The 21,381-nt window shown below is 33.5% G+C and overlaps 1 protein-coding gene across 1 annotated transcript in view; it reads right to left on the bottom strand.

The window, feature by feature from the left end:
• The window catches only part of LRP1B (LDL receptor related protein 1B), a 1,825,183-nt gene that overhangs the window by 68,727 nt on the left and 1,735,075 nt on the right, over window positions 1-21,381 (bottom strand). The window contains exons 80-83 of the mRNA XM_046659286.1: window positions 15,785-15,901; window positions 13,919-14,092; window positions 12,122-12,247; window positions 5,935-6,099 (exon numbers count right to left, since the gene is read on the bottom strand). Coding sequence (XP_046515242.1) covers window positions 5,935-6,099; window positions 12,122-12,247; window positions 13,919-14,092; window positions 15,785-15,901 — 582 coding nt within the window. The remainder of the gene's footprint in view (window positions 1-5,934; window positions 6,100-12,121; window positions 12,248-13,918; window positions 14,093-15,784; window positions 15,902-21,381) is intronic.

Below are 21,381 nucleotides of genomic sequence, written 5' to 3' on the forward strand. Positions count from 1 at the left end.
CAGCAATCACAACCTACTTGCTAATAATTTTAGGGTAAAATTTGCTGGATAGCTTTTAGTCAAGTAATAATCAACATGTTTTCTCAAAAGCATATATTTTCATTTGAGTATTATAAAGGTGTATTTTGCTGGCATTTTTCAATAACTTGATGTAATACTAGTAAGTGTCTGTCTTTCAAGCAAGATTTATTTAACAAACAGTTTTTAAGCTGATTATAAAAATACTACTCATCAGTACGATTTAATCAATATTGTGTGACTTTAGAGGTGAAATAACTTCTCTGATCAATATTGGACAAATAAATTATGACCCTTTTTTCTATATAAACACAATGCTTGAAAGTATGTTGAACTATGGTTGAATGCCATGAAGGAATGCTGCTAACAGCAATCACATGTGAACTTCCTATGAGATGGTGAATGTGCTCGTTATTTCTGAAGGGTAGATACCTGCTAGTGAACATCATTAGTTGGTTCTCTTTTTAAGCCATTTATTTGAATTCATATTCATTTGTCTATGTGAACCATGCTGCTTACACTGTTTAACTTGATGCTAGTTGAGTCAGTCTGGTGCCCATAAATTTTTGTCCCTGGTTATAGTGTTTTATACCCAACTAATCCTCTGTGTATACGGTCATTGTTTATTTCAAATAGTCTAATAAACACATTGAGTCTAAGTAACAGCATTTAATTGATATTTAAACTGCAGAACATATTTCCAAATGTTTACATTTAATATTTTTCTATGAAAACAGTATCTAAAAGTTACAGAGTCCTTATTCACAACATCTTTACTCTTTGGACTGAAGTCATATTGTTGTTCCTTTGTATAGAATAAAAATAAGCTGAGAGACAAATCACTATAGCATCATTCGGGTAGTTACTAGATCGCAATCAGAAAGTTTATCTCTTGACCTCTTACCCCCAAACTACTCTCCTTTGTGAAATCTGTCTTCACTTCTTACAATCAAGTAATAAAAGTTTTGAGTGTTTAAAGAAATTGCTGGTTCTTTTGATAAAGAATTTTGACATTCTACCTTTCCACTTAAGGTAATGTTTTCGTGGACTGAAAGTGAGTGCCCGTTTATAAATAATTTTAGCAAGTTGACTACAGCTGTCAGTTGTCTTAAGTATCTCAGATTACTAAGAATTATTTAGCAAAGGCTGACAAAGAAAAGGAAAAACTGGGCTTTTTCCAGCTCCATGCCAGGTACTACTTATTATATTCTGACATGTTTCAAATTATAGGTCACAATCTATTTCTACTTCTGGAAAGTTCATTTTCGGCCAGCATTGTGGAAATGAGACTGAAACATTTTGTCTTTTCTGTGAATACAAGTAAACTCACTCAAGCCTTCTGACATTAGCCTAGAGAGCCATAAGAATGAATAGTTTAGTCTTGCTCTCACCCTATGGTCCCAATGAACTAGTAACTGTGATTCATGAAGCCAGCAGCAGAATTAGTGAGAATATTACTTTCATTCTCTCATAGGTTTGTTGTGAAGATTTGAGAGCTGAGAACAGTGTCTGACATTAGTAAGCAGTCCAATATACATTAACATGATCCCAATAATAATAATTGTTATTTTCATTTCTAATAATAATTATTATCATTATTTAATTTCCAATTATAACAGTAATACATGCATATTTTGGGGAATATTTGGAAAATGCAGAAGTATAAAAAAGGATCTATTTCCTGATATAGACCTTTTACATGTGTATTTTTTCCGTACTGAGCTCATATTATATAAGTGGTTTTATATCTTGTCCTTTTTCACTTTATAAAACAATGTAAACATTTCTCTATATTGTTATAGATTCTACAGTTGTGGTTTTGTTTTCCATACAACATTCATCTTTTAGATATGCCATATTTTATGTATTAACTATTTGAAGTCAGGTTTTTGTCTCCTGTTTTATATTATAAATAACACTATATTGAACATTTTTACTTTAAATGTTTGATTTTTATTATTATGCAATCCTTGGGATTATTTCTAAAGTTGACATTATTTAGTCAAAGTACATTGAAGTTTTTTAAAATTCTTGCTGAATATTTCAAAGTTGCACGCTGTAAGGTTTGTACCCTGAACATTTTCTTCTGGGTTCATCTGCATCTGACGGTACTCCTCTACTTCCTCTTCCTTGTCTTCTGTCATTTGCTCATTACGCTTTCTGGGTTTTTCTACTTGATTTGTCATAGCTATCTATTCCTATGCCCCTTATTTGTTTAATTGTATTCATTATTTTATGTCTTCAATTTTATATTTTCAATTTAATATTCTCTCGGATTCTTAAAAAGCAAGTAAGACCAAATACCCAGCTTTTAGCACTTCCTAAATATAATCAACGTCTATGTTAAGGGAGCTAGGACATCAAGATTAATTTAGATTAAAAACATACCTCATTTAAATAAAATGTAAGAGAAAAGCAAAGATGGGCAATTTTAAATGTGTGTTCAGCCTTTATCAAGATGCTAATTAGATGATTGTGTACTTTAAATCCCAGGTACATATGTGACTTGACAGACATCAGTATATTTGTCATTAGTTACATGATGTTTTGAGGTGTCCAAAAGTCCTAGCTTAAGTGCCCTCAGCAAATCTACCATCATATTTGGGGCAGTGGCCTGTACGGAAAGATCTTGAATGAATGAGAAGAAAAACTCTTTCCATCTACTTGCCTATTACTATAAGGGCCCTTTCCATTGCAGTGAGATTTTGATTTTTTTCTTTTCTCAACAGAGGCCTTCTTCCTCCTCCTTCATTTCTGGGAACAAAACATTTCACTACCAAAGTCCACAGATGAGGTGACCAAGAGAGCTACAATGAGAACTTCTGCTTTCTTCTTGTCATATTCATAAATAATTCACTAGAAATGTATTGGCTACTAACAAAACTGTACTGTCACCTCTTTACCTAGCTAGTTCTGCTTTTATGTATATATATATATTTTTTTTCTGTGCTGTGGAAGATTTGCTCTGAGCTAACACCTATGTCAATCTTCCTCTATTTTGTATGTGGTTCACTGCCACAGCATGGCTGCCAATGAGTGGTGTAGGTCCATGCCTGGGGACTGAACCAAGCCCACCAAAGTGGAGCATCCCGAACTTAACGACTAGGCCACAGGGCCAGCGCCACCAGTTCTGCTTTTATGTATCTTCAAACTTCCAACATTACAATTTGACTTCCATTCTGCATAACTTCAAACTTCATGAGTGAGAGTGCTTGGTATATTATCCCAAATTTACAAGTCCTCTTGCTCCATTTCTCTAAATCAACAGCGTAGAAAACCCTGATTCACTTTGATGTAAACATTAAAATTTTAAATAATAAACTTATAAGAATAAGGAAAATACCAAACAGTATGAACACACCTTCACACCTTAGAGAATAAATATTCATAAAAGTAAAGACTAATTGTAAATATAGTTATTTACATATACAACCTAATGATATGATATTCATTACAAAAAGAGTCTTTCATAAATTATTCTCTACTTTTTATTAATAGAACAACTGAATAATTCTATGCTTTACCCTCATTTCCATTATTTTGTCCAAGGCAAACTTTTTCTTAAATCTACCCTCCTATGAGCAGGTCATAGAAATTTACATGGACCCTTGTTGATGGAATCAATGTCAAACTATTTTATTCTGTAGTACCTTCCTGTATGAATAAAGCTCTTACATTTTATTCTTAGTTTTCATTATGATAAAACTTAAGGAATGAGGAAAAATTCATTCCCACATGCAAAATTTTAATTATGACTCTGAGATGTGTGCTTTTAATTAACGGGTGACATTTCTTTTGTTCAATTATTATAGTTCTCTACAACTGTCATAAACTTATAAATTTTAATTAAGGCTGCCCCAAACCCTAGTTACGTAGTGTCCACATAGGAATTTGCCAAAAGGCTTAACTGTAAGTAAACCAACGAGGAATAAATCCATGAATTGCCCACTGGGATTTGTTTAACAAATTAACATTTGTGTGGTGATAATGAGGTTCTACAGTCTATAGTACCAAACAACGTTTTTGTAAAACTACATTTTTAAAAGTGAAAAATGCTTTGTAAAGGACTTAATTGGATATTATATTATTATTAATTATTAGATGTTATAAGACAATAAACTACATGGCCACATCTCAGGTTGAATTCATATGAGGACTAATTGATATTACTAATTGAAATGTAATTTTTTCTGAACATATTATCTATGTAAATCAAGATCTAATAATCTGGGTGCACAGATAAAGTAGATCTATTATAGAGTTTAAGAATGCAGCAAGGTCTAGACAAATGATTTGAATGAAACATTAAAAGTTGTGCTGTATCCATATACAGTTCAAGATCCATGAACAGGGCAGCAAATTCAATGTTTCATAGAGATTTGTCTCTGTGGATCCATTGCAGGTTGAATAGATAGTCATAGTTTAGAGTGCCAAACTCTTCAGTCGCCTTAAATACTTCCAAAGACAAATATAAGAAAATCTTCTGGTTACAACCCAATGATTTTTATTATCTTAATGAGAAAATTAAGTTAACAATTAGGGAATAAAATCTCTAAACAACTTATTTGCATAAGAAAAGCTTCTTCCCTAAAGGAAATGGTATCTGTGTTACTAGAATATAATCACAGGTCTTTTTCTTTTAGTGCACATCCTTTGGATTCTCATTAGCATATTTAATGAAGGTCCCAATAGGACTACAGTTTCTCCTATGGCAATAGAATATATTTTACCGTGTGGACTAGCTTCCCTCAGGCAGAATGAAAATACGGAGTAAGACTCCTAGGCCTTTTCTATTTCTGCTGAATATTTTTTTGGAATGCTGTTAAGTATTTAGAATACCTTAATTATCAATTAATCATAAGTCAAAATATTTGTAGACATGAAAATATCAAACAAAGAAATAGTAATGCTTTTGCTATTAGAATGCAAATCAGAAACAGATTGGTTCCTCTGAACTCCAGTGAAAATGCTTCTTCACGTGGCTCTTTCAGTTAGCATTATGCTAAAGACTTCAAAGAACAGCAGAAGCAATGGAAGCCGTGAGAACGCCCAGTGAGACAGAAATTAACCATGGAGGCAATGTGAAGATCATATGGATTGATTTTCCGTTTGACTAACTAAATTTGCATTTATTGTAGTGCAATTAAATGTGTGTAGATTACGCTCTAATAGTTGCATAATGTACTTTGCACTGAATATTGGAATTTGCAAATTATAGTTTTATTATGTATTGAAGTTAATTTTTTTCCCATGGGGATATATATTAAGTTTAACAGAAGTCAGCAGAAAAATATGTTTCAATGTTCACTTATGTACTGTAGAAAACACTTTATGCAAACATAGCTATTGCATAAGTTAATAAGAATCTCAAGTATATCCTAACATGTAATAACCTGATATTTTCAAAGCATATTATATAATGCATTGCAATGCCAATGGAGTAGTTGTGATTTTAGATGGGAATTACAATGTTATCAGATGTATCAACATAGTATATTTACATTTAAAATGAACTTAATTTTCAATAACGAATGATTTTTAGCATTAGGCAAACTGTTTAATTAAAAAAACAGATTTTGGGAGTCAAACATACAAGGCTTATAAAACTGGTTTTAGTTAATCATTCTAAGCCAGAGTCAGAATATCTACAAGCTATGAGCCCTGTCACATGGTGCACACTCACGCATGATAATGATTATTACTATCATTAAATTTTGTGACTTGAACTTTGATATACTTAATTTAGAAAAAACGCCATTGATTATCTTGAATTAATTCTTAAAATTAATTTGTGTTAATGTATTCTTTACTACGATACCAGGAATTGTATTTATAACATTAAGTATTTTCTTTGTATCTTTCACGTACAAGGAAAATGCAAATGATTTGAATATACACTGATACTCAAATATTTACCCAGAACTGATGGCGTGCAAGTTCCTCCATTTTGGCAGTAGTTGCTGCAGTGGTTGACTTCACATCTTTCTCCTGAATAACTAGGCCAACAGTGACACCTCAAATCACCCTTCTCATTTAAAATGCATCTTCCTCCATTTTCACAAGTCAGTTTGCATGAATCATCTGGTTATCAGAAGAAATGTATAAATTAGCATGCCATTCAGTGGATGGTCAAACAAAACTAATTCAAATAAAGAAAAATGAAATACTAGGATTTATTTTTTTCATAAAACTGCAAAAATAAATACCCTTAATATAAAAGTAAAAGAAATAAAATACTATCTGAAAACAGAGAAATAGGTTTCAACCATTGTTGAATGGTGAATACAAACACTGAATTAACTTTTATTCTTCTTTAGGCTTAAAGCATTATTAGCCATTTCTTATATTTGTACAACATTAAACAATAAAATCAACTGAAACTTTCTAATAATAAAATATTTCCAACTGATATATTTTCTTTATGATATGGGCAAACATGACCTATTTTTTAAGACTGGTATTAAACCAAACTGAAATATGTAAGGGATATTTATGTACAAATACAACATCTATATCATAGTGTGTGTGTATATATATAATTAACAGTATAGGAAACACTTAATAAAAAGATACTCTTTGATGTACATCCTTATTAATCATATATAAACATCCAAAACTAAAACTCACTTAGATTTGGTAGAAGATGGTGATAGAACAGTGTCAGAAACATTTCCATATGTAAAATTTCACGTGTAAAATTATTAGGCACACTCTCTCTACATAGTACATTTTTGTTGAGAATAAGAAAGGATGGTTATTCCTTGGGGTAGCAAAATTATTTTTAATGATATGATGACTCTGATTTATCATAAAGATTGGTTTGGAATCATTTTCCGTGTTATTTTTCTATGTATATTGACATGGCCTTGCCCCAGTAGTAACACTAGTTTACTTAGAGCAGGACATGGTGTTGAATGGAACAAAAATGATTGAGAATATTTTAAGAGGCGTTCTAGTCTAGAATATCCTTCTACTGAAGTAGTGCCTATTTTATAGTAAAATAAGGTAAAACCAAGACAGCTTACATTCCTTATTCAAGACACAGTGGCCCATATACAGCAGAAGCTTGAATATATCACTACAATAATCACAAGAGTATCTTAAAGAGCCTTAGTAGCTTCAAATGACACAATGATTTAAGTATCACATCCACTGTCATAAATAGAGACTGTCAACAGCGCCAAACAACTCTGACACTTTCCTGGTGGCGAAGCAAAGTTTCCAATACTTTACCATGTAGGTAGACTTCAGGTTGGTGTTGCTAAAGTTTGCTTTTGTAATATGAAGGACTCTCTCATGAGGTATTACATATATATATATATATATGTATATATAAAATAAAGAAAATAACAGTCAATATAAATAGAGTTGTGTTGTGTCCTAGTTCTGCCACGTACTAGGCGTACAAGTTAAACTATCCTAGCCTCAGTTACTTCTACTTTAAAATGGCCTTAATGACAGCTGTACAACTTAATTCATAGATTTGTTGTGAATATTAATTAAATAAGAAATTTGAAAGAAAAAGTTAAAATTATAAAACTTTGTAAATATTAAATGCATATGTATATACCATACATATATACACACAAATGAGAAATTGACTTCCAGCCCAAATCTACCACATCTAGAATAGTAGAAGGATAAAGAGCTGAGATCTGGATTTACAAGCGGCATTGTTACATTTCAACAGGAAATTGAGGCAGTTCTTTGGTAAATTACCAAGGAACATTCCTATTTCACATTGTTTACTGAGTGCCCATAAGGTACACCGAGAATACAGCTCATGTGGAATAACATCTGTGAATGCCATAAGGTTAGCAGTGAATGAAAGTCACTGTGTCTGGACCTGGATTGGAGAGTGTGAAGGAAGGAATTGGAAGAGAGAAGTGAATTGAAGGAGACAGGAATCCTTGGATTTTAGACATTGTCCCAAAAGCAATGTTGAGTCTTTGAAGAGTCTAAAAAGTCTGAGAATGACTGCACTGGCAGGAGTTAAACTGAAAGCAGGGAGACTATTAGGACTCTGTTTAAATTATCCAGGCTAGATAAGATGATGGCCTAACATAGAGTAATGTGGGATGGATAAACATGTATATATTCTAAAGGTAACTGGAAGGTATAAGGAAGGCAAAGAAAAATTTAGGAGAATTCTTCTGACACAAGGGCAAGAGGAACTGAAGAGTTGATTTAGTTTTGGACTTACTAAATTGGAGACAGCTATGTAAATGCAAGTGGGAATCTCCAGCAAAGAGTTAAATGTAGAGGTCAGATTCTCAAGAAAGATCGAGAATGGAAATACGCTTTCTTAATTTAAAATTTACTAAAACATTTCTCACTCATTCAGCATGAAATATCCTAAGTGGAATTGTGAATGTGAACAGTGAAGATAAATATTTAAGGCATTATGAACACAGTTAGGATTATTATGAGATGGCTCATTTTCACCTGCAGATATTCTATGTAAACCACATAGATATTAAAAATCTCTACATGTTAGAACATGTGCATTTCTATAATGTGCCTCATTAGGCAGCAGAAATTCAAAAATATAACACTGCCTGATGAAATGGAAGTGGACTTACATTCTTTCAAAATCCAGCTGTAATAGTTCTGTAATGAAAAAGAAGGCTGCTTTTGTCAATAACTAAATCACCCCCAGAAGTCAAGATCCAGCAATTATAATCAACTATAGGAAAGAGCAGGTGAATACTTCCCCAAGAATGAGTAACATTTGAATTTCAAATTTCATACATGAAGATTAAAAATATTCAATGTGCTCATCATTTAACAATAGCAGCTAGAGAAAGGCAAGTAATTATAAAGAGCTGAAAAACTCGGCTATATCAAATGTTAATGTCAGGAAAAAATTAATTGGCATTTATCTACAGCAATCAATAATTCTGATATCCACTTATTTACATTCCTAACTGAAGTGGTCCAAGCTGTCTATTATCAAGGCTCATATGCATAGAGGCCAGTGGGAATATTTTTAACACTCTGATTATTTAAATTTAAGATTTTCTTTTAAATTACAAAATGAACTTTAAGGGCGTTTCTGTAATCATCCCTTTCAAGCAGGGTTGAAATAGTAAAACTGAAATCTCTGAAAAAAGTTTTCGATCTTGGATAAGGATGTATTTAGAGAAACATGCTTCCTCACTTCAAACATAAAACTATACAATTTGTTGAAATAATACAGCAAAAAACTTGCTTCATTTTCTTATCTACTTCATGACAGATTCATCTTAGAGTACTGGGTGTTTACTTTTTGCAAGGCATTGTCCTAGGCACTTTATGTATGTTATTTCTAGTATTTCCAATGACTCTGGACATGGGTACTGTGGGTAATATGGAGGCATGGGGAGTATCATGCGAAGGTTAAGAGTGTGGAATGCCTAGGTTCACTTTGGGGTTACACCTTTATTAAGTAATGTTTAGTTAAGTGATAGATCTTGGCCTAATCCCAAGCTCCACCTCAGCACTACCCCAGGCCCAGTGTTCCTTGTGTATTTGTTTGGTTTAGATTGTTGGATAAATAATTAGCACTAAGCAAAGAGGAAAAAAGGAGGGTTATGCCTTTTCTTCTTTTCTCTAAGAAAAGACTTCGATGTCTAGTTATAAAAGAAGAACAACAAAAACTGTCTGCAACTTCACCGTAAAGAAACACTTGAAAACATCTGGGCCAATGAAAAAGTCACATTGGTCACGTTAGTAGAGCACTTCTGTGCAGAATCCTACCTACCAGCAGTCTTTCCCACCCAAGCAACAGAATAAGTAGACATGGTACACGGGAGGCACCTGTGAGAGCACTGGTGATGGGTGTGTGTGGAACTAGTGAAAATGTTACGCATCTTCTACAGGGAAAGATTTGTTGACTTTTTTTTTTTTTTTTAGGAAGATTGGCCCTGAGCTAACCTCCATGCCCATCTTCCTCCAGTTTATAGGTGGGATGCCTGCCACAGCATCGATCCATAAGCGGTGTGTAAGTCCGTGCCTGGGATCCAAACCAGTGAAACATGGGCACTGAAACAGAGTTCACAAACTCAACTGTTACACCACCAGGCTGGCCCCTGCTAACATTTTTGAGAATCTGTTTCTGAGAGGTTAAGTAGAATATGTGGCCACACATAGCTTACCCACATGACCACGTCAGCACATTGAGTGAAAAATGTACCTCTGCACATCTGAAAATGTTCATTTAATTCTCTTATTTTCCCTCCCAATTGAGATCACAGCTACTCTGGCTGGGAAGAAAATTGGTAAAGGGAAAGGGTGCATCCCAGTGTCAGGGACAGCATCTCCTTACAATAAGTACGCATCCAAAATATCAATCATGATTCATATTTAGCTCTCTGTTAAGAACTTTCCAACCTTTCCACCCACAACAGCGCCTCACACATCCTACATGATAACTAAAATAAATGACTCATTACTTTCTTTACATGCCAGGTTTCATGCCTTTTCAGACAGTTTCTTCCGTCTCAATGTTCTGCTCCTTCATTCTCACTTATCTAAATCCAATCTGTCTTGGTAGGCCTTGTTCTAAGGTCTTATTCTATAGGAAATTATAATCAATTTTATTATTGGATAATCATCTGGATCCCCATAATAGTTTTAACTCTCTCTTTTGTGACTTGTATCACTATCCACATTAGTATCTATTTATTGGTGTTTATGTCATTTATCATTTCATCTTTGCATTCTCTCCTCAGCTTTGTACAGCCAATGCTTAAAGAATATACATTAAAAGAAAGAGCTAAGGTAGTTTTAGACACAGTGTCTTGGAAAAGGTAAAAGTCCTCAGATTGGATGTAACCCCTAGCAGAGAACAATGAGAAAACGATATGAAGTTGGAGATGCTGACTGAGGGTAATATTCAGTGTTTGTGTGAGGAGTCCATTCTTTTTTTTTCTTTTTTTTTTTTTTTGAGGAAGATTAGCCCTAAGGTAAGTACAGCCAGTCCTCCTCTTTTTTGCTGAGGAAGCCTGGCCCTGCGCTAACATCCCTGACCATCTTCCTCTACTTTATATGTGGGACGCCTACCACAGCATGGCGTGCCAAGTGGTGCCATGTCCACAATCGGTATCCAAACTGGTGAACCCCAGGCCACCGAGAAGCAGAACGTGCCAACTTAACCGCTGCGCCACCTGGCCGGCCCCTGAGGAGTCCATTCTAACAGAGGGAAATAGAAGAGGTAGGGAACCCTGATTTGAAGAGACCCTAGAGTGTATCTCACTGGAAAAGGTCATAGCCTCAAGGGATTTTAGAGACTGTGGTTTTGTCTGTGACATAAGATTTACTAAGTACTGATTTTCTTATCATTAATAGCAATTTTTTTCCATTATGGCTAATGTCTAAAATATGAGGGAACTTATTGTGAGCCTACCGGATAGCCAAGAGACATCTCTACTTTCCCTTTGCTATCATACACTTTTTGCTTTTAGTTCATGTTTTATTTTTTGCTACTTAATATTTACCAGGATCTGAAATAATGTTTTGATTTTTTTGTTTGTTCTACCCACTAGCTTCTAAAATATAAACTCCACGAGTGAAGAAATCTTGTCAGTTTTGTTTCTAAATTGGTCCTTAGTTTCTAAATCACTGTTATGCTTTGCTCATAAGCCCTCAAGATATTTATCATTATTATTAGTAGTACTCATTGTTCATCAAATTTTACACACAGGAAACTAAGACTTAGTTTCTTAATTAATCTTAAGTTTTTAAATTAGTATTTGGCACCCAGGAGTTATTCATAAATAACTTGGTGAACGAATAAATCAATCCTGGGGTTAGATTTAAACTAATAGCAGAATGGCATCCTCAGAAATATTATCTTTACTGATACGAGAGCTATATAAAAAATGTCTTGTTTCTGTGTGTTCTTAATCAACTCAAATGCATAGTAAGCGCTCAGTGCATAAATGTAGCATGAACTGATAGAGACGCATCAGGGAAAAGAATAATTAATGCAGGCATTCAAGAACCAATGATATCAAGGTAACTAAATTGATGATTGAGTAGCTAGTTCTGCTCAGTTTCAGTAGTTGTGAAAATTTATCATACGAATTATTCCATTATTTAGAGAATCATGAAGTTTACCTACCTAACAGGTTGTCATCATTGCAGGTGCCATTAATCAAATATTTTCCTTCTGGGCACACACAGGTGGCCCCAGAAGGATTCAGCAAACAGAGGAATTCACATGCTAAATCCAAGCATGGATTGGGTACTGATTAAAACAAAACAAAAGAAAACAAAGAAATGCATAACTATAATACAATAGGTTTCAAAAACATAAAATTCAATAAGGTGAATGACAAAGTAGCAATGCTAAAAAGAAATCACATCCAATTTCCACTGGGAGCATCTCGTTTCAATGTTACCATTCTCCTTTATACGTGCAGAGAAATTACTACCCAATATCCATCCTTTATAGAAAATTTACCCTAATTTACATTTCCCACAAGGGAGAAGAAATTATTCAAACACATATTTAGTCACTCTTCCTGTGACTAATCGATTTTTGACAAAAGAGTTGGTCTGAGATACGGAAATGTTGTTTGGGCCTGTGTAAAAATAGAGCCAACAGATCTAATGTTCATTTTAGTTGGTTTCAAGACCGTTTAACAGACAGAAACAACATCCCCCTGCTATTTACAAAGGCTTAAAATCCATTTGTATTTGTCTGTTCAAAACACAAATAAACAAAAGCTGACTTTTTTTGTTCTAAATACCACGTTTAACATAGTTTCCTTTTCATCAGGTAGGAGTTTGTGTGCACAAGTAAGTGTGAACCATATATATTTTTTGTCTAAATTTCTATCCAATTAGCATCCTCTGTAGTCATAGCTGTTTCGTGGCTCTCCCTAGAGAATTTGTCATTAGAATAAAGCAGAAGTGGCACCTAGGTAGTGAAATGGTGACTATGAAAGTGGCTTCCATTCTGTAAGAACCACCTCTCAAATGCCTATTATTTGCAAGGCAGAATTTTGTTTATTTAGTTTTTATAAAGGTGGCAATATTTGACTGTGAAGAAGAATCAAACAGAACTAGAGGACGAGAGGGAGTGTCCTCATATTAACCTTGGAACCACATATGTCAGATCATTGGTGAAGAGAAACAAAACCTTGGATAAAATTTCAGGAAATTTTTAGGGTGCTATATGATGTTTTAACCTGTTTCCAAAGCTGATTTGGATAAACATCAATTGCTATCTTTGCAGATCATTGCACCAAATGAGGTAAAATATCTTTTTATTTGCCATAAACCATAGTTATAGGTAAATCTTAAACAGTTTCTTGAAGGGTGAATGCATACATAAATACAGATCATTAGAATTTCAGCCACATTTTTTTACTTTGTTCTTCAATATTGTGGATGGTTGTGTTTGAAACATATCTTTCAAGATAATTACATCAATTATTTACCTATTGCTTTTTAGGAGGGAGTGTGATGATAAAAATCATAAACAGAAAAAATACAACTCTTGGGAACAGTTCTCCTCAGATACTTTTAAGGATGCAATGTTAATGTTGTAATTGGGTCAAAATGACTAATGAATTTTCTTACTTGCATGGTTTGTCTATAGACTCACAAGGTTTTATTAAGAATTTTAGAAGACCGGAATAAGAAACATATTTTTTATAAAAAGCCGATTCTAATTCCAAGAAAATACAGCTGAATGCTGATATTTTCACATATGTTATGGCAGAAATGGAAATTTTTGCATTATTTCTTGGCTTTGGTAATTTGAGAAGTCTGGTGATATCAAAATTAAAGTTATGTAACTTACTGATGTTAAGACACTGAAATAGTTAAGATATTTTAAAAGACTTTCTTTTGAGAGTCATAAGGAAGAAACTTCACCAATATATACAACTCTATAAAATATTATACTTACAGTCCAGTTGTTTATAGCGATGAGATATCAAAACACCTTTTGTTTTATCAACATCTAAAGCTAGGTACTCTACTGAACCATGGCCAAATTTTTGTACTCGAAATACACCATTTTTAGGTCCTGCTCCATATATATAATCTTCAAAGACATCAATCCTATGTGGATGTAACAAGCCTAGAATTTTTAAAACATGGAGTCATAAAAGTTGCAGTGTAAATATGGAGAATTAGAAAGAATAGAGTTTATCCAAGATTAAATGGAAAATCATCTTCTTACTTTTTTTTTTTTTAAAAACTTTCAGGAATCAGAATATTTTTAATATTAGCTGTAAAGTTGATAGAATTAACTTCTTTGTAGTAGAAAAATGTGAGATACTAAACATGTCACTCAGAACATAAAAAACATTTCCAGCATCACTTTAATCATCATCACAACCACATAGCATTTGCTGGGGGCTTATTATATGCGGAGGGATCTCTGCTGTGTGGTTGGCAGACAAAAGAGAAGCCTACAGGCCAGACTTATCCACTGCACAAAAATAGGCAATTCACAAAATTCTCAATTTTGTCTTCTGCATAATGTTAATGATCAAATTGGATTGCCTGACTGACAATTTTATCATGCAATCACAAGTTGATTTAAAGAGTAAAATCCAAAAAAAATTGACATTACTATTGTCTGTTTCAGAAATGAGATCAAGAAAACAAACTGGCAAATGGTAATTAGGCCTATGACTAATTTGGCTAAACATATAGAGGCTATCATTTTATCACATTTTAAGAAATGCCTACTATTTTAAGAGATTTTATAAAAAGAATAATTTAACTTGTAGTACTGAAATCTATAACAAGGAAATGACATTTGTATTTTACTTATTAGCCAGAGGTTGTAAAATATACAATGCTTTTTAAACTTGTAGATTTTTCAGCATTGTTTCTTAAAACAGTAAAATATACACTTAAGCTGAGACAAGTTAACTTCATTGTAATCAATTACAGGAATGTGGAATTTTTTTCCATCTAGGGTTATCATACGAAAAACACACTTTAGGTAAAGGCTCAATAAATGTTCAACTTAATTATTTTTCTTTTAATTTCTCTGCCTTTGTTAAAAAAAACAGAAAGCAAAGCTGTATTCAGTAAATATAATAGGTAAATTTCAAAACATTAAATACATATTACGAACAATTTGTGGTTAGTTAGGAAAGGGCTTGTGGTAGGGAAGGGAAAGAAAAAGAGAAGGGAAAGAAATTAGATCCAACAGAAAGAAGCGAGTTGACAGGCAAAGAAAGTCTAAGGCACAGAAGGGAGCCAGAAGAACGATAGAGTGAGAAATAGGAGGTAGGGACAGAGGGGGAGAAAAAAAAGATACCACAAAGAAGAACACAAGTTGAGTTTGCAGTCCCTGGTGGTAGAGGTAAGTTGCCATTTTGACCTACTACTTTTCACTTGGATGAGAATATCCTTATAAATTACCCATAATAATCATTGTTACCATGATGTTTTACTATATACAATAACTCATTTCCTGCTTATCAATGCAATTTGAAATAAAAATTAGTGTTCACAGGCACTAATCTTAACTACTTGAAGTGTGCTGCTCAAAATGGAATATTCATAGAGGCAACAGAAGGAATAATTTTTGAATCTGGGCAGCAATGGACCGTGTTTATCCTAGAGTCAGGAAGTTCTTCTGGCCTGGTCTCTTTGTAACCCTAGTAGTAAGTAAACAATAGTAAGAGTTACAGTTGAAAGGAAAAAGACTTTGAAGAAATTCAGAATGTAAAGATTAAATATTCATGTTTAAATACCATTATTTAATGCTCTCAGTAATAATTAAAAGCAAAAGCAAAAGCACTTCACAAACCTTGTTTGCTGCTAACAGAGATTACTGAATCAGAGCCATCATAGAGAACACTGCCAATAATGGAGAGCTCGAGGTCAGCCCAGTATATCCGCTCACTAAAATGATCCACAGCCAGACCTGCAAAATCAACACACATAATTAACAGAAATAAATTTGAGATTATTTAAACTTATGTTTTTGCTTTTGCTTTTTTCTTTTTGAGGAAGACTAGCCCTGAGCCAACTACTGCCAATCCTCCCCTTTTTGCCGAGGAAGACTCACCCTGAGCTAACATCCATGCCCATCTTCCTCTACTTTATACGTGGGGCGCCTACCACAGCATGGCTTTTTGCTAAGTGGTGCCATGTCCACGGTGGGATCCGAACCGGTGAACCCCAGGCTGCCAAGAAGCGGAAGGTGTAAACAAGTGCTGTGCCACCGGGCCAGCCCCTGTTTTTGCTTTCTAATGTATAATTATGGTTGACATTTTTCTTCAGACATCACAGAAATTACCCAGTCTATATCATGGTACTATAGAAGTCAGAAAAAAAGAAACAACTCAATCCTTATCTGAACACATGGGTATGGATTACATAAAATTTATATAATAAGCTGTAGCAAAAATCTTACTTCACATAGGAAAAGCTATCTTAAATATCTTTCCTTTCCACACTTAGTGGTTTCTTAATTATGGCAATTTTATAAAAGATTTTTTCCATGATATTTTAATTTTTATAATATACACAGAATTAATTCTGTGTATACTATCATCACTTAAATCACTTATCCAACTATTATTTAAAATAATTCAGTCTAATTAGTTATATTGTGAATCTCTTCATGAAGGTGCATTTCTCAGAATGTAAAAGATTCATGGGCTTAATTGTAAGATATTTTCACCAATTTGGAGTTGGTCTACAGTGTTGTGAGACATCTGTGAGCATTCTGAAGTTTAAATTGACTAAAGATTGATGTTTATAGTAGAGAAGAACGAATAGTAAAGTCCTTAACTAAGGTTCTAGTTGTGCTTAAACTCTTCAGTCTAATTTTTTTCTCTAATCACTAATTTGCTTGGAGGCTGTCCATTTTTACTATCAGTATCTGTTACTGAATAACAATAAGCCAAAATAATGTGTTAAAAATGATGTTTTTCTATTTATTCAATTTCTTATTTTTTATTTCATGTGAATGGAGTCTAGCCAGTATCTTGTTGCAAAATATCAACACATAGAATATTTGCAGTCAACTTCCTTCAACATAAAAGAGTAAGATCCATGATACATGAATTCTATAATAAATCTTCACTGCTGCAGATATTTAATTTATGTGACATAGCCAGTCTTTAGATATGACATATTACATGGTTGATAGTACAATGCAATTAAAATACCTTTGGCATCTGAATGCTAAAGAGCTTTCCCAATCAGAACAGTCAATAAACAACTGAGGTACACCTCAATGACAAGGCAACCGAATGAAAAGATGAAAAGCATTTTTTTGAGTTTATGCTAATTGTGTTCCTGTGTAGATGGACCAAGATGTTACAATAAGAATGAAAACATATCATGGTAAAAATCATTTGGGAATAATTCTTCAGTTAAATTTATAGATCTATCCCAAATATAATCAAACTAAATATAAATATTGCTCTTCACGTATAACACATGATGTACTATGCTCAATCAGCCTCTGAGAAATGACTTAACGATTAAAACAAGTGGTCCATGTTTTAATAGTTCCTGCTCAATGGTTAATTTGCTATTTGGAGTCACATTGGGAGTTATGTTTTTGCTCCTTCATGTATAATTATGGGTGACATGAACCAAAAAATGATCCAGTTTCCTGTTGCCACCATTCTATTTCAAAACAGTTGTCTAAGAAGGATTGAAAACACTTTTCTTTCTTTTCTCCCAGTGCAGTACAGTAAAGAAGTAGGTTAAAAAAAAAAGCTATCCTCCACAAAATTAATCTTTACATTTGGATATTAAATTTGTTAATCATAGACTAGAAGAAAACAAGGGGTGTGCAATTCAATTTAATTATCAATATTGTTTTTGCAGATTCAGTGGCAGTAAAAAGTTCTCAAAAGTGTCATATGTTGCATTATTAGTCTAGGCTTGTCTAAGACATACCCATCTTTATCAGTACTGGTCACATACTGAACTACTGGATGGAATTACATCTAGATAAAAATTATATAACAAAGCTTTTAGATGAGTGGGATTTAAATTCCAAAAAATCCACAAATCGATAATTTTGATTTTTCCTTAATCCTTTTAATAAAAGAGATAGTCTTTTAAATTAAAAAGTTAATAAAGGAATCAACTAACTTTTCTCGTTATAGAGATGAGAATCAAGTGTATATGAAAGAAGTTCATTTCTAGCTTTAATATATCATATCTCCTTTTTGTGTTTAATAAAGAAACAATAATAAAATGGAGAAAAAAATCAATTCCCGAGAAAGTTATTCTTATCTGAACTGAGAATGATGAATATTTGGAACCAAGTAAATATAATTACAGAAAATTTAAAATAAAATGCCATCAAGCATAATGGAATCACAGTTTAGAAGGCTTATAAAAGATAGAGAAACATGCTCACTAATTTTTAGGAATGCATGATAATGACGCCAATCGTATAGTCATTTTCTTAATATCTCCCACAATACCAAGACTACTATTACATTCTAGGGATTTTTGAATTTCACTTTTGCTGAACTCTGAAATTTTGCAAGATCCACTAGTTCTCCTATTTCTACTGTGTTCTAAAAAGAAGAAAAAGAAAATGGTAAAAGAAAATCTTATGAGAAATGACCATAGTACCAATGGGATATTTAAGAGATAAGACTTGGAGAGAGCAATAAATTAAAATCACTGTGTTTTCAGAAATAGAGAAAAATATTATACACATTTTGTGTTAAAGGAAAGCCAAGATTTGTAAGGCAGTAATAACCAGCAAGTGTGCACTACCATATTCTTGATTTAAGAGGTGATAAGAGTGGTCCAAAAAACTGAAAATATTTATCACTGTGTCAAATTCATTTTCAAAAATTGGTAATAGTATTTTTTGAGATAGGTTGCCTACTTAGAGTTTAGATTCCAAACTACATTAAAGTTATTTTTTCACATATATGTTTATATTTTTTCTTATATATTGCATATCATATTTTTTCATATACATGCACACACGCAGACACACACACTCTTATTTATGTGTTAATAAAATAAATGCATCAAGGAATTGCAAAATAGTCCTTAAGTTCTTATCCATTTTATTTCATTAGAGATCTTTTGTTGACCAAGAATAAAGAATTTACTGAATGAATCTAATAATTATGACTGAGCCAGGGCCAGTGTGTATTTCTTTATTCTCTCAGAAATTATCACAATTTGAGAGGAGCTAAAGGCAACATAAATAAGCTTCTAGATATCCAATAATATGGTATGTATTCACACTCACATAATCCTACATACCCTCCTACTGGAGGGAAAACTGGCAAGTGTCCTTAATTGACACAGTATTCATTAACCCAACATATATTCATAATGCACCTCCCTTGCACCATACGCTGCGAAGTACTAGGTATGTAGCAAAGAACAAAACAGATCACATTCTGCTCTCACGGAGCATGGTACTCAACCATCACATGACTGAATCAGAAGATAGATTGTTTCTTGTGTTTAATATGGTGCCTAATAAAAAAATGTGTGGCATTTGTTAAAAGAGGCCTTAAAACCTTACCATGGGTTAGAGTATTAAAAATTGTAGGCATTCATCTCTTCATTCATTCAACAAAAAATTGTTCTTAAGCACACACTAATTATAAGCACTATAATATTCTACAGGGGATATAAAAAGAATATCAGTAATGCTTTTTTTTTAAATTTTTTATTGAGTTATTGATAGGTTACAATCTTGTGAAATTTCAATTGTACATTAATGTTTGTCAGTCATGTTGTAGGTGCACCACTTCACCCTTTGTGCCCACCCCCCACCCCACCTTTCCCCTGGTATCCACTAAACTGTTCTTGGTCCATAGTTTTAAATTCCTCATATGAGGGGAGTCATACACAGATTATCTTTCTCTTGCTGGCTTATTTCACTTAACATAATTCTCTCAAGGTCCATCCATGTTATTGCAAATGGAATGATTTTGTTCTGTTTTGCAGCTGAGTAGTATTCCATTGTATATATGTACCACATCTTCTTTATCCATTCGTCTGTTGATGGGCACTTAGGTTGCTTCCACATCTTGGCTATTGTAAACAGTGCTGCAATAAACATTGGGGTGCACAGGACTTTTGGGATTGCTGACTTCAGGCTCTTTGGATAAATACCCAATAGTGGGATGGCTGGATCGTATGGTAGTTCTATTTTTAGTTTTTTGAGGAATCTCCATACTGTTTTCCATAGTGGCTGCACCAGTTTGCATTCCCACCAGCAGTGTATAAGGGTTCCTTTTTCTCCACAAGCTCTCCAACATTTGTTGCTATTAGTTTTAGATATTTTTGTCATTCTAACGGGTGTAAGATGATATCTTAGTGCAGTTTTGATTTGCATTTCCCTGATGATCAGCGATGATGAGCATCTTTTCATGTGCCTATTGGCCATCATTATATCTTCTTTGGAGAAATGTCTGTTCATGTCTCCAGCCCATTTTTTGATTGGGTTGTTTGATGTTTTGTGATTGAGTTGTGAGAGTTCTTTATATATTAAGGATATTAAGGCTTTGTCAGATATATGACTTGCAAATATTTTTTCCCAGTTAGTGGGTTGTTTTTTTGTTTCAATCCTGTTTTCATTTGCCTTGAAGAAGCTCTTTAATCTGATGAAATCCCATTTGTTTATTCTTTCTATTGTTTCCCTTCTCCGAGAAGGCATGGTGTCCGAAAAGATCCTTTTAATACTGATGTCAAAGAGTGTACTGCCTACGTTTTCTTCCAGAAGCCTTATGGTTTCAGGTCTCACCTTTAGGTCTTTAATCCATTTTGAGTTTATTTTGGTGAATGGTGAAAAAGAATGGTCAATTTTCATTCTTTTATATGTGGCTTTCCAGTTTTCCCAGCACCATTTGTTGAAAAGACTTTCTTTTCTCCATTGTATGCCCTCAGCTCCTTTGTCAAAGATAAGCTGTCCATAGATGTGTGGTTTTATTTCTGGGCTTTCAATTTTGTTCCATTGATCTGTGCACCTGTTTTTGTACCAGTACCATGCTGTTTTGATTACTGTAGCTTTGTAGTATGTTTTGAAGTCAGGGATTGTGATGCCTCCCGTTTTGTTCTTTTTTCTCAGGATTGTTTTAGCAATTCGGGGTCTTTTGTTGCCCCATATGAATTTTAGGATTCTTTGTTCTAATTCTGTAAAGAATGTCATTGGGATTCTGATTGGGATGGCGTTGAATCTGTAGATTGCTTTAGGTAGAATAGACATTTTAACTATGTTTATTCTTCCAATCCATGTACATCAAATGTCTTTCCATCTCCTTATGTCGTCATCCAATTCTCTCAGAAAGGCCTTGTAATTTTCATTATATAAGTCCTTCACTTCCTTAGTTAAATTTACCCCAAGGTATTTTATTCTTTTTGTTGCGATTGTGAATGGTATTGTATTCTTGAGTT

Source organism: Equus quagga, chromosome 4 (assembly GCF_021613505.1).
Source record: "Equus quagga isolate Etosha38 chromosome 4, UCLA_HA_Equagga_1.0, whole genome shotgun sequence".
Lineage (NCBI taxonomy): Eukaryota > Metazoa > Chordata > Mammalia > Perissodactyla > Equidae > Equus > Equus quagga.